The following is a 13,708-nucleotide window of genomic DNA, read 5'->3' on the forward strand; positions in this document are numbered from 1 at the left end:
ATGGTAATACCCCACAAAGATAGAAATACACACCTCTGTGTGTGTGTGTGAGTGTGTAACTGCCTCAAGCTCGTTTGAAGCCCTCTGCCCCATGCTTTTGATAAGATTGGGGGTTTGTTACCCATGATGCTCTCTTGCTGGGGGTCGAGACTTCCACACACAGATCGCGAAGGAAACACGATTAAAGGCTACGAGCATGTGGGACGGGTTCGAACGCCCCACTCGTCTCCAAGTTCTTCATCCCGTTCCGCTTCTCTACTGTTTCCTCCTCCCCAAGCCCAGATGTCAGCAGGAGCCAGCGCTCGAGCCGCCGTCTCGGCCCCTTCCCTCCATCTGCACGGATATTTGACACGCAGCGACAGCGCACTGCCGAGCAGCTGCTGACGATACAGTTTTAAAAAGCAGAAGATTTCTAAAGCAAAGTCTGTGGTGCTGTTTGCTTCAGCAGCGGGGCAGACGCCACTGCTCCACGCTGTACGATGTTATGGGGCACGACAAGTTGGCACCGGCACAGACACCAAAACGAGAGGCGGGATACGACCAGTGTCCGACCACCTGCAGTCACCCGGCCTGTGCTGTCAGTGACCATGCGGACGGAAATCAAAGCAAGTGGGTCTATCAGGTGGTCGTGTTGTAACAGAGAGAGTTAACGGGTCACTCAAGCACCCTTTGAGGTAACAAGTAATTAACATGTTTGGTGAATCGGCCGCCTCATTAACAAACAAGGCCAGTCTTCTCCTCTCTGCCTCTGATCTCGCTCCAGAAACAAAGAGGCCAGTTCACAGCGGACATCAGGAACCCAATACTGGCCGGCTTTGATCTTTTAATTCACCCCGCGCAGGCCAAATCTACACGTTTACCCACACCAGGGGACATAGGGTGTGTGTCGCGCTGATTCCGAGCCTGAGCTCGCAGAGCAGCTTTAGTAGGTTATGCTGGTGTCTAGCGGTGTATGGTTTATGTGGGCTATCAGGGGTAGAAGTTTGGCTGTGTTGACCGTGTTGATCAGGCTCGGCCCTCATGTAGTGCTGATGGGGGTGTGATGGGGGGTTGCATACAGGTGTTGGGAGGACTTTTTATTTGTGTGTTTCTATGTTTGATTTCATCATTTCAGAACAAAGCTAAGATCTTAAGGAACTTGAGGAACTTGAGGAGCCTGTGCCATGTCAAACAGTCCATATATGGAAACGAGGCTTTAAATACAGTCCCTTTTTGAATTCATTGATTTTGTGATGTCACACATAAAAAAAAAAAAAAAAAACTTGTTTACGTTATTCTCATATTCAGCATACAGCAGTTAAGCCCATCCCATTTATTCTGGAGTTATAAGGAGGGTTTCTGTCTGGGCTGCTGTTTGAATGAGGCACAATGAAGGGTGGCCAATGAGAACAGAGCTTAGTTACTGGAAGAGTCTTAAAGGGACAGTTACAAACGGTTAGAAAAGGTTAATGTAAAAGGAATTAAGGCTTTAATTCATAGTTTGTATGTACAGAAACTCACACAGGTCATAGGTCAAAGTCGACTTTTATTAAAATTAGCCATAAATGTCACTTTTGTTGATTTCTTTATGTCTTTATTTACATTTTGGTGTCTACAGTTATATCAGGGTTATTGTTATGTTATTACACATAAGTAGTCACATATATCATACATATGGGACACATGTATGACCTCATGTCCCGACAAAGTATAAAAACAGACATGTGTGTGTGTGTGTGTAAGTGTGTACATTAAGCACTCCTCCAGACCTGGTCTGTAAAGCCAGACCGTGTGTTTGACGGTCAGCTCGGCTTGCCTAATGTCTCGCCCTTCTGACCTCATCAGTCTAATTACACCCACTCCAAAACAACAGATGCTTCCGTGCCATGGGGGGTGGGGAGAAGGGGTGGTGTGTTTGGGGGGGGGGGGGATTTGATAGAAGGAGGGGGGTGGGGTTGACAAGCGAACGCCAGGCCTTCAGGGGACACAACACTCAGGAGACACTCTGAATAATGTAGAAAGAGGAGAGAAGGTTATTAATAATTATACATTTTTCCATCTTTTTTTTTTTTTCAAATCAGTTGCCCTCCATCCGCTAGTGCTACACCCCTGAAATACTCTCTGAGTGGTCTTAAGAGGTCATGAAGAGAACTGATGTGGGCTTTGCTGTGATGAGGGCTAATCCCACTGTGCTTTGTTTTACACAGCAAGAGAATTACCTCACGTTGTTTCCATCTTCTACAGTGATGAGCTGCGGTCACTGTGTCCATCGATGAATCATCTGACACTCTGCGTGCAGAGGGGATCGCATGATCTTGGACAAGCCGTGGGCTAATGTTCATTAACGCTAGTTAATGGCAGTGATTAAGCCGTGTGCTCTGGCTTTTTTTTTGGCAGGTGGTGGCGCAGGGAAGCGGGGCCATGCTGTGCCAGCCAGCCTTCACCCAGCAAGAGTACAGCGTGATCGTCAGTGATGTCATCGCCGAGGGACAGGCTCTGCTCAAAGGTAAAGGCGGATGTCATTTGGAACGTATACGCACATATGCCGCGTTCGGAAGATCAGGAACGCTACACAATGGCCCTGTTTACACTTGTTGTTGCAGTGGGTCCTGTATCTGGATGTTGCCCACAGATGCATTAAAAAGACGAACAATAGCTCATCTCTTGGCCGGAATGTGGTCTCATCCGATTAGAGATGGTTGATATGAGCAGAATAAGCTGGATCAGAAATCGGACAGAAAAAAAGAATGAATCATTTCAGTTTATTCTGAACTGGTACACCCTCACTGTTAGCTGTGTGCTTCCTCCTGTGGTGTTTGAGCAGCCTGCTTTTAGATGCTCATCTTAAGAAAGAGCACAGAGGTTTTTTAAAGAAGCGATATCAGTGTCAGAAAAAAGAGTGGTATCATGTGTCATTGATTATTAGACAACGATTGGATGATTGATGGTGATCAGATGTTGACCCTCTGAAGTCATATGTTATGAATAATAGATTGTAAGCTTGTAGAAACACTGTATCTCATTAGAAAATATGCAGATAAGCATAAATAGAGTAAAAAAAGGACAGGAAATTCTCATATTTTCTCTATATTTTCTATAAATGACAGCATAAACCTCCCACAAAGTGGGAGCCAAAAAGAAGCAGAAAGAATCATCATTTTCCATGGCTACAATATGAATGTTTGAATTAATATGAAACTGTAACTTTAGTTTGCTGACAAGCCACGTGTTTCCACTCTAAATTGCAATTTTCATCAAGTCTCTACACCAGATGTTTTCAAAGTTATTAAGTAATATGATAGACTGGTGCTGGTGCTGGCAACATGGTGGACTTCAGGGGGTTAATGTAAAGGTGCAAACAGGACCTTTCATAGGGAACAGAATTGGCAATCATTCAAAACCTGCGCTCTACAACGAAAGTGGTTTCGTGGTTTCAGACAAAGCCAAAAGCCTCTGCTTTTCCTCAAGCCCCTAATTGCTTGGTACTGAGGAGTTCTAATACTCACACAGCCCCACATCACAAATGGTTGAGCTCCAGCAAGACAGCAGTGGCGGATTATTGCAGGAGTCTGTCTTTCAAGCTGCTTGTCCGCTAGATGCCAGTGGGAAAAGATTGCCTGTGGGGGAGGGGGGCTTGTTTTTTTTTGTGTGTGTGTGTGTGTGAGAGTGTGTTTGTGTGAAAAGCAGGCAACAGGGGGAGGGTGAAAGTGAGAGGTTTGTGTTTAAGAAGTGTGAGGTGGGGAGGTGGTGGTAATAGTGGTGTGCATAAGCGAGAGGAGCCGAGAGTGCTACAAGTTCTGGTAGTCCTTGTTTAGAAGCAGCAGTGTCCGTTTATTGTGAAATATTAGCGGTCTGAAAAGCGCCGGCGGGGTTTCACACACGGATGAAACATCCTCTAATCGATAGCATTGATTAGAGCAGCCCATATCCATGCAGGCGATCAATAGCATGAATCCAACACCCACTCCCCCCTCCCCCCTCCTCCTCCTCCTCATCCATATGGCCTGTTAGGCCTAATCACAGTACAAAGATCCAGAGGAGCTGACGTCAGCAGGATGGAGACACACACGGATGTGTGGATTCAGCAGTTAGATGTGACCTGTGATGCCTTCTATCATATTCACTCACAAAGAATACTGTCTCACCGAGAACAATGGGTCGTGAAATAACCCCCCCCCCCTAAATTTACACCAAGCCCGAGCTGCTGGGAAGTTGCCTCAGACAACCTCAGACCTGAGTAATGTCTCTTTTAATTTGCAGGACTTTTCAGACTCTCAGCACAGATATAATCTAACACCTCCACACAGTTCTTTCGCATCACTATATTTCACAATGTGCCTTCATGAGAATAGTGTGGATATCATCAGGACTTGAACATCCATCAAATACGGATATACTGGCGTTGGCCAGCCTCATGTTTCAGTATGAGCTGGAGGTATATAAGTCATGGCATACACACACTGATGTGCTTTTATTGCTGGAGGTGGTGCATGGCTTGCACCTTTTATATGTCTTTAATCTATCATGAGGCAATATTTTGACCATATCACCCATCTTACAACCAAACCTACTTGCAGCTTAAAGAGCTGAAATCTGCTGAGAAATGTAACTGTAGACTTTGTACCCATGCCTACTGTTTATTAGCAGTTTAGCATTAAGTGACATTAATACAAGCTCTATATGGTTCGAAACATGGCACATTTATTTGACCACACACTAGAAGCGGTAATATCAGAATGACAAAATGTAAACATATTTATTTGCATAATAACTAAAGTACATTAGTTACTTATTTATTTCTAATATTGACTTTTAATACTGTGTTAAACCAACCCACCGTGTGGAGGCTCAGAAATATACCACGGTTTTACAGTATCACAGTATATGTGATATATATGTATATTATATGTATAATAATAAATAACATCAAAACACTGATGATTATTTGTTATTATAGATAGATCAGCTGATCGTTTTCTCCATTAATTGGCCGATTGTTTGTTTTTTAAAACGCTGAAAATAATTAGAAATGCTGGGATTCTTCTGCCTTTTGTATTGGGTGGCATTTTTTCCAATACAGGCATTAAGCAAACGGACACGGTATGCCGACCATCAAGGAGGTTGTACTGTAACATAGCTAGCTACTACTGTGAGTTGTTTAAGTGCTTCAAAACTGTGCTACAAAACACATGTGCTATGTTACAGCCATCAGAAGTGTGAATAAAACCACATCAGTGTGTAATACATGACTTATGTACACAAAAGTGTCCTTAAAAGTGCCAGGGGGTCCCAGCTCTGTGATATGAAAACATGGCCAAAAGCATATACAACCTGAAACCTCGTACTACCTAAAAGTTCATGTTACGCTGTGCCCTGTGTGTGAGTCCGTACACCGCTCTCTTTTGTTTGTTTGTTTGTTTATTTATTTATTTATTTTACTCCATTACTCATTCATGGGCTCCTTGCAGACTGTAGTATCAGACTGTAGACGAATCATTTGAAAACTGCTACTGGGCGTTCTCCTCTGTACTGTGGGAATACACAGATAGATAGTACACACACATCATACACACCCACACATAGACACACATACACTGACCTGAAGCAATTAAAACAAAAGAGACAACCGCAGCTTCAGATTTCACACTGGGAGTCTACATTTCACAGCCTGAGGGGAATTTCCAGTTCTCATCGATGTGTGTGTGTGTGTGTGTGTGTGTGTCTGTGTGTGTCTGTGTGTGTGTGGTGTGTACGGTAAGGCTGCTACTTGTTATATCTTACTCACAAAAAAACGGGAGTTACTTGATATCGGTGTTGACTCACACATTAGTTTCCTGTGTTCTTTAGAACTGAAAGCTGACCCGCTGTGACCCCCTTCTGTTGCGCACTGACTAAAGCTCTTATTTGATTTGCATTCTCATCCTTTTTTCATTCAGACTGATGTTGAGTCACTGTTAATACTATTATTAACCGTCCCTTTTTTTTTGGCTAATGGAGGCCAGAACACCTCATTCTTCTTATTCGTCCCTCTTTCTCTTTCTCCCCGTGCCTGGGGGGGGGTTAACCCCTGTATGTGGATTAGCAGGAGCCTCTTGTCTAACATGAGGAGGATGTTTTGTTTCGCTAACACTCATTCATCACCTCCTTTTTTAAGCAAATGACTCGAGGATGAAAACTTTCACCTCTCCCCCCCTCACCCCCACTTTCCTTTCTTTCCCTTTTCTTTTCAGCTGGAAAGGAGGAGGTACAGTCAGTGTGACAAACAGCGCGAGAATCTGCTGACAAAGCACTAGTACAGTCTGACAGAAAGAGGCTTCTTCAAGGGGTCTTTAGGAAAGGCATGGTTATTCAGAGAGGGATGAACCATTTGGTGGCTTCCATGGTCTTTGCTCTTCAGAAAGCGGGCCTGTTTACGCATGCCGTTGTAATGGTGCCACAGTTGCCCCCACACGGTTATAATGAGTAGTTATTATACACTCCTAAATTAAAGGTCCCAAAAGGGTTCTTTGGAGCAAATGCTATAGAAGAACCACTTTAGGTTTCCCCTAAAAAACACTTCCAGTGAACGGAGCTTCAGCAGACCAACCATGTTTACAATAGTGTAAAGAAGTGTTTACAATAGAGTGTGAAGAAGATGCCCTACATAATGCAAATGAGTTGGTATAGGACCTTCATATGATGTGAAGGTTTCATACACTTTAAAGGCTTCTTATTTTTTTCAAAAGGTTCCATTTGTGGAAAACATAAAAGAAAAATATGTATGGAAACATGATGTGAATCTGGCAGTTGATCCTTTGGGCCAATAGAAAGGCTCCAAAATGACTCTTTTTACATTGACTTTAATAGAAAGTTATGGATGTGTTTTCCTGGGCTGTCACTTTGGAAATGACGAGATTTTGTGTGACAGTGGACGACCCAGTTCTTTAAGTAATTCCTAAAAAAAAAAAAAAGATGGAGCCACATAAGTACCAAAACAGTTCTGCCATATCACCCAAGACACCGAATCACTGCTATATGGGACTAATAGAAGGTTCTGTTCAAAATATTAGTATTAGGTAGTGCTGGGTGATGTGACCTCAATATCAGTATGACGATTAATTGAACATTTTACCTCGATAACTGAATAATTAAATAAGTTTGGAGATGCTTGAGGAGGCATTTAGTTTCGCTGTGCATGACACAGAGACCTCAGGTCGTTCAAGCAAGTCCGGGGCAAACCTCAGTCAAATCAAGAGGCTGAGAAAGAGGATGGCTCCTCAGAGGTGTGACACTTCTGCAGCATTTTATGATCATAAGACTGATTATCGTCACATTTTTTGGGTGTTTTTTGGTGATGGCAGTGCATAAATCGAGTAGCCCCTCCCACCTCAGTCATTTATGCCGAGATTTCCACCTCCTCGTGTAAAACCCTCGCTAAGAAATAAGACTGTAGTTCTCACTACATCTTGAGGGTCGCCTAGATGTTCCACAGTTTTGCTTCTGCACTGCTACTGAACCCTTTTCTTTTAAGATGACAAGATTACACAGTGTCAGAACAACAGCGGCTGGAGAAGTCAGAACTAGTCATTCACCACTTTCATAGTTTTTAATACTTTCCATCCTTTTCCTCTGACAAGCCTTTCTTCTCATCATTTTTCTTTGTTCTGTGTTTTTGCACGCAAGGCAGAGCTGCAGTTCTAAAACTCTTTTAACATACAGGTTTGTCATTTGCTTTGATTTTCAGCTTTTTTTCCCTCTCCGAAAAGTTAAAAACGGCGTCTTCTGAGCGCCCAGTTCTTATATAGTATTTGCTTGTAGCTTCTGTGTGTGTGTGTGTGTGTGTGTGTGTGTTATCTTTTCTGCGCTGATGGAGCTCTCGTTTGCTCGTTTGATCTGTGGGGAGCGAAAGAGAGAATGCGATCAGAAGGAGATGTGGTGGGTGAAAGGTGATTACATCATTGCCGAGAACACACACACACACAAACACACACACACTGCATTTGCGACTGTACTTGTACACACATGAGCGAGAGTGAAATGAACTGTTCCAGAGGTATGTGTTTGATCACTTCCGATCAGAGGACGCGGAAGGGGACTTCAAGCTCCACTGTTTTCATAAACGAGCGAAACAAGCACTAATGTGCCTTCACAAAACGAGAGCGCGAGAGAGTGAGACGGCCAGAGAGCGAGAGAGAGAGAGAGGGAGGGAGAGTGAAACAGAGCGCCTTTTTCTGTTTGCATGGGACACGGGCACTGTCGGCCAGCGAGTCTGCCCAATCAGAGAGCAGCGCTGAGGTCATCAGCGTTCGGTTCAGCGCTCCTCTATGGGCTGACTGAACTGGAATTAAAGGATGGTTACGGGAACACAGACAAGAGCGCGTATGTGTTAGTGTGTGTACGCGGCTGTGTGCGTTCCGGAGAGGGAGAAGAAAGCAGAGGAGTGGATATTCTGGGAACTCAGTTGTCTTTGTTCTGTTAATTTTTTTTTTATGTTAATACGAACTCCTAAGTCCAACCCCTAATTAACATGTTTTGACTGAATGAACAAATGTGTAATTGTCTTTTTTGAAGTCTGCGCTGATTGTGAGTTGTGTTCTTTGTGCATAGTTGGTCTACTTAGTCACTGCAATAATTGGAGTGACAAAAGCCTTTACCGGAATGAAGGATTAGCTCTAATGTAACACAGTACTTAAAAGTTCTCTAGGCGCCTTTCTTTTAAAACATGCTTAAATGTGTAAGTCTGCGAGCTTAAAGAGTTCTAGGCCATTATCAAGGTTAAGGCTGGTAAATGCAGTATGATTAGGAAAGTGCACACGCATATATACAGAATATATAGCATGTTTAGCATTATACATATATATATATATATATATATATATATATATATATATATATATATATATATACAGAATTGAAAAAAAATCAACATTGGGCAAGATCACATTGATTAGAGGTGAAGGTGCACATATTTGTCATGGCACTATGTCCAGCAAAATGTGTGCTCCGCATTTTACCCATCTGTGGTAGTAAACACACACACACACACACACACACTAGTGAACTAGAGGCAGTGAGCACACACACACCCAGAGCGGTGGGCAGCCAACTCCAGCACCCAGGGAGCAGAGAGGGTGAAGGACCTTGCTCAAGTGCCCAACAGTGGCAGCTTACTGAGCCCAGATATAGAATCCACATTAATTACTTAGCCCTACTGTGATGTATTTTACTGGCATACATCCCACCCGTAACAATTTACACCCTAGGTCTACTATTCAGTTATTAATCATAATGCAGAAACAGTTTTGAAAGATTTGGTAACAATTTATATTTGCCTATCATGAGGAGACCCACAAGGTTCAATTTTGGGACCTGTTAAGCTGATGTTAATGATCACGGTGACGAAGTGGGGGGTCAATTACAGCTTCTAAGGGGGTAAAAAGGAGTCCTTCTGTGGTTCTTTAGGAAATGCCGTGGTTCTATATAAAAAGAAAGAGTGACCTGAATGCTTAAGTGGATCTTTGCTTGGTAAAATGAGAACCTGCTGTAGAAGCAGGTGGGAGGGGCTTTGTATTGGTTAGTATTATGTTTCCCTGCTCACTGGTGGGGCACGGTGACACAGCTCACCTTTCACATAATACGATATGATAAATCGTGCTAAATATGAGCAGGAGCGTGAAGTAACGGTGAAAATTTGACTTTAAAGGGACACTTTGGCAAGACTAGAAAACCCTCTGCAAGAAAACACCATGACGTATCTGGAAGGAGGGAGGAGGTTTGGAAAATGAGAACTCTCCTAGGGTGGATTTTGAGGGCCGCACAGGGAGCGCTGAGTTCATCAACATGAAGGAGGTTTTGCTGGCCTGGCCAGAATTGTTGAAAAAAAATGTCAACAGTAAATACATGGGATCCTAGTGCTTTATACACTTTGATCCCATGTGGGTTAACTGTTATTATAACATATATCTCAGCAATGCATTGTGTCGATCCTATGGCGTCTCCTAGACTTCCAGGTCTAGTTCTGTCTGACGAATCCTATCGTAAAGGACTCCAGACTTTAAACCGGAGACGAGCATGCTGACAAACCCGAAGCACACCTACTTAATTATTGAATTGCTAGCAGGAAGAGCCATGCATAATTAAGAGTTGTGTGGAAAGGAGGACTGTATTAAACTACAGAGGATACAGCAGCTGAAACAACAACCAGCCTGTATGCACGGGCTTTTGTTCAGGCCTCTTCATACAGCAACACTCGAACCCACCCATGAGCGTGCACACATATAGGCACCCACCCACGCACACACACACACCCACACCCACACCCACACACGCACTGTGATCGATGCTTTCAGGGTCTTTGTTTTGTCAGATCGATGCAGAGTAATGAAGTCTGTGTGGCAGAGCCTGCGTGTGTGTGTGTGTGTGAGAGAGAGAGAGAGAGGGAGAGAGAGTTGGACAAATGAAAAGAGTGAGACATACATGGGAGGATTTCCAGGATTTAAAAAGCATCTTATCTCACCTTGAGTAGGTCTTGCTATTGGCAGGTATGTCAGAGTGCATGATACCACGTATTACACTACAGTACACGAACAGAACACCGTGGTTTTATATGAATAGAATAGAGAGATCCGGCAGAAATGATTAGTCAAGTACTGTACTGACCACCATAGAGTCAGTGAAGAGTGGCGAGACCTCTGAATACGGAAAGACATGAAAAGGGAAGAGGCTGTAGCTCTATTTCTGCTGGATAGGTGGTCACACTGACTTATGTTTGCTGTTTAACAGAAATAGCTCAGAACCGAGATATTACTTAGTCTGGTTTGAGACTGTTTGTGATAGATAATTCCAGCTAGTTCACTTAGCCGCAACAATGGTAGCAAGAGTTTGCTACATCCGACAACCGACCTGACCAAAGCTAATTACTTGCCATGCTGTGGTTCTCACTGACATTCTATCATGGTGTTCGATCGAACAACATTTGGGAAGGGTTTTATGGCCACAAACATCTGGAGGGGGCGGAGCTTCTGAAGGAGCACTGAAAGGAGGGGTGTGTTTATTTAGCTGTTTCAAACAATCTACAGTCGTTCTCCAGAATCATGCCCAGCGCCTTTAATATAGGTGTTCTTTTAGTGCTATGTATAATAAGCTATTTTTTTAAGCATATGACACTAACATATTCTGCTCTTTTGGAGTTCAGTACACACATAAAAGGTCAGATGGAAGCCTGATGTCCCCCCTGCCTCATCTATTTGACTTTAAAGGAACACTCTGGCCAGACTGTAAAACCTCAAGGAGGAAAAATGGAGATGTACCTTGAAGACGGGAGGACGTTCTAAAAAAAGGAGAACTAGAAAGAGTTTTGAGGTGGATTTTTAAGGGCTAAACAGAAAGGGCTCGTCTCAAGCTCCTCCACCCTTCAATATGCATCATCAGAAGGGGTTTTGCTAGTCAGGCCAGATCACATGTGATAAAAAAGGGGCCCTTCAAGGGTTCTTTAGGAGAGGAAACTGTTCTACATGTCATTTGTTTACTATGTGCACCTGGACCAATCACAGCTGACTGTGGGTATGCAGGGTATGCATATAATCATCATATAAATGTAGGATTTAGGTCATAAACGATGCTAACCAGTCCCGTTCTGATTAATCAGCCTGTTTGTAACGTGCATGACACTCTCAGTATGTAGCAGCATACGCAGAACACACATATTTGGTCCATATTCGCATTGCACAGCCGCTCACTAATTCCACTCACTCATGTCAATTCCCAGATGTTGTCCTACACAATTTCAGTAAAGCAGACCCACCATAAAAATCAGTGGAGCTCAAAATCAGGTCCAGGGTCAATTACGGTCAGTCTAAAATGAATGAAATGGTCGTAAAGATGGCAGCGGGCTTCACCCGGAGCTGCTGTGAGCGGCTGGAGAAATTCTTCTTTTTTGAATCTGAACCACGTGTGTGTGTTTGTTTGTGTGCATACACACCAAGTTGCCTTCCTTTCAGGTGATGTGAGCAGGCCGCTCATGTCGTTTGGCCCTCTCTGACCCAGATTGAGAGATGAGAGGACGCGCTGAAGTTTCTAGCCCGAGGCTGTTTGGGTAGATCTATAGCAGACAGTGGCACGGATTACCTCTGAACACAAGGATGAGCTCGCTCGCTCATTAAAGGGCGGGTGTGTGTGCGAGAAGGTGCAGTCCATTCCTAATAGTCCTCCTCTCCAGGCTACAGCTGCTTTTCATCCCGTGGCCTGATCCGAGATTGTTATATTTGGAAAAGGTATGTAGTTGGACTTGGCTGAAGCTAGCCGTTAAATTTTTTTTTTTTTTTTTTTTTCCTTTTTTTTTAACACAGATAAGTGCTTTGCTTAAGATCAAACACCGGAGCTGTGTTTGCACTTAGTAATGAATTCGATTAGACGTGAGCGAGGTGGTGAGCGCTGGCGGTTCTGGATGCTTTTAGATCCAGCCGTGTTGTGGTTCTGGCAGTGGTGCACCGTCCAGACTGCCAAACGAGGCTGGAATGCTGACCCAGTAATGCATTAAACAAACAAAAGCCCAAGACACGCTCTCTTTCTCTCGCACACCCTTTTTCTCTCTCTCTCTCTTCCTGCCTCTCTGTCTCTCTCTCTCTCTCTCTCTTTCTCCCAGCATAAGCCTCTTTAGAGTGTTAAAGGATTATTATGGGATGCCTTGGTGTCATGGTGACTGCCGGATTGTGTTCTTTCAGGCTTTTTTATTGTTAGAGGTCACTCGGATTCCTCTCTCACTTTGAGTGAGCGTATGTGTGTGTGTGTGTGTGCATGTTTAAGTGTGTGTGAGAAGGAGAGTGAGACAACAAGTGTTGGACTGTTGAACAGTGTTCTGTTGGAAGTGTTTCTGCAGTGTCTGCACTTTTCAAATCCAACCCTTTCGATTAATATCTACGCAAATGTTGACAAAAGTATTGGGACGCCTGCCCATACATTGTTCTCAAGGCTTTCTGCTAGGGTTTGGAGCATCGCTGTGAGGATTTGATCACATTCAGCGATATGAGCAAAAGTATTGGATGGAGCAGCATCATTCCATCATAGAACACAGTTCCACTGCATCATAGCTCAATGCTGGGGGGCTTGATACCCCTCTTCTGTGTCAGCAATGGGTGCTGAATGCATTCATTAGAAGGGGGGTCTACAAACAGTTGGACATAGAATGTATGTGATTGCCCTGGTTTCTGTAGTATGATGGAGCACACATTGCTATGCTAAACATACTGAGCTATAAATACGAGAGAGAGAGAGAGAGAGAGAGAGAGAGCGAGAGAGAGAGAGGTTGGTGTAGTATGTGTTTAATAGCCCAGACAGTATTATTAAGCCACAATTAATGTAGTAATAGCGTTTAATTACAGGAAACTCATTATCATGCTTTGTGTGTGTCTGGTTGTGAGGTCTTATCAGACTGTGGTCATCGCCAGAACTCCAAAGGACTGTGCTATCTCATGGCCATATCTCTCTCTCTCTCTCTCTCTCTCTCTCTCTCTCTCTCTCTGTTCTCAGTTTCTGTCATTCTAGCTGAATGAAGGCAGTTTTGTGATTTTGCCCTCTGAAGCAGAACAGGGTGACCGCTGGAGAAGCGCGCCCGCGGTCAGAAAGGCAAACTCTCATGCTCAGCACACACACAAGCCTGACCGCAGAACCCTGGCAAACCGAGGTCAGACCCTGCGCCGACTGCTGTGTGTGTGCATACAAATATATAGAAATGTATATATATATATATGTG

At 43.8% G+C, this 13,708-nt stretch overlaps 1 protein-coding gene across 1 annotated transcript in view; it reads left to right on the forward strand.

The window, feature by feature from the left end:
- cdh2 (cadherin 2, type 1, N-cadherin (neuronal)) overlaps positions 1–13,708 on the forward strand; it is a 52,015-nt gene that overhangs the window by 1,484 nt on the left and 36,823 nt on the right. The window contains exon 2 of the mRNA XM_072682694.1: positions 2,377–2,485. Coding sequence (XP_072538795.1) covers positions 2,377–2,485 — 109 coding nt within the window. The remainder of the gene's footprint in view (positions 1–2,376; positions 2,486–13,708) is intronic.

The sequence above is a fragment of the Salminus brasiliensis genome, chromosome 1, assembly GCF_030463535.1.
Source record: "Salminus brasiliensis chromosome 1, fSalBra1.hap2, whole genome shotgun sequence".
In the NCBI taxonomy this organism is placed as follows: Eukaryota; Metazoa; Chordata; class Actinopteri; order Characiformes; family Bryconidae; genus Salminus; species Salminus brasiliensis.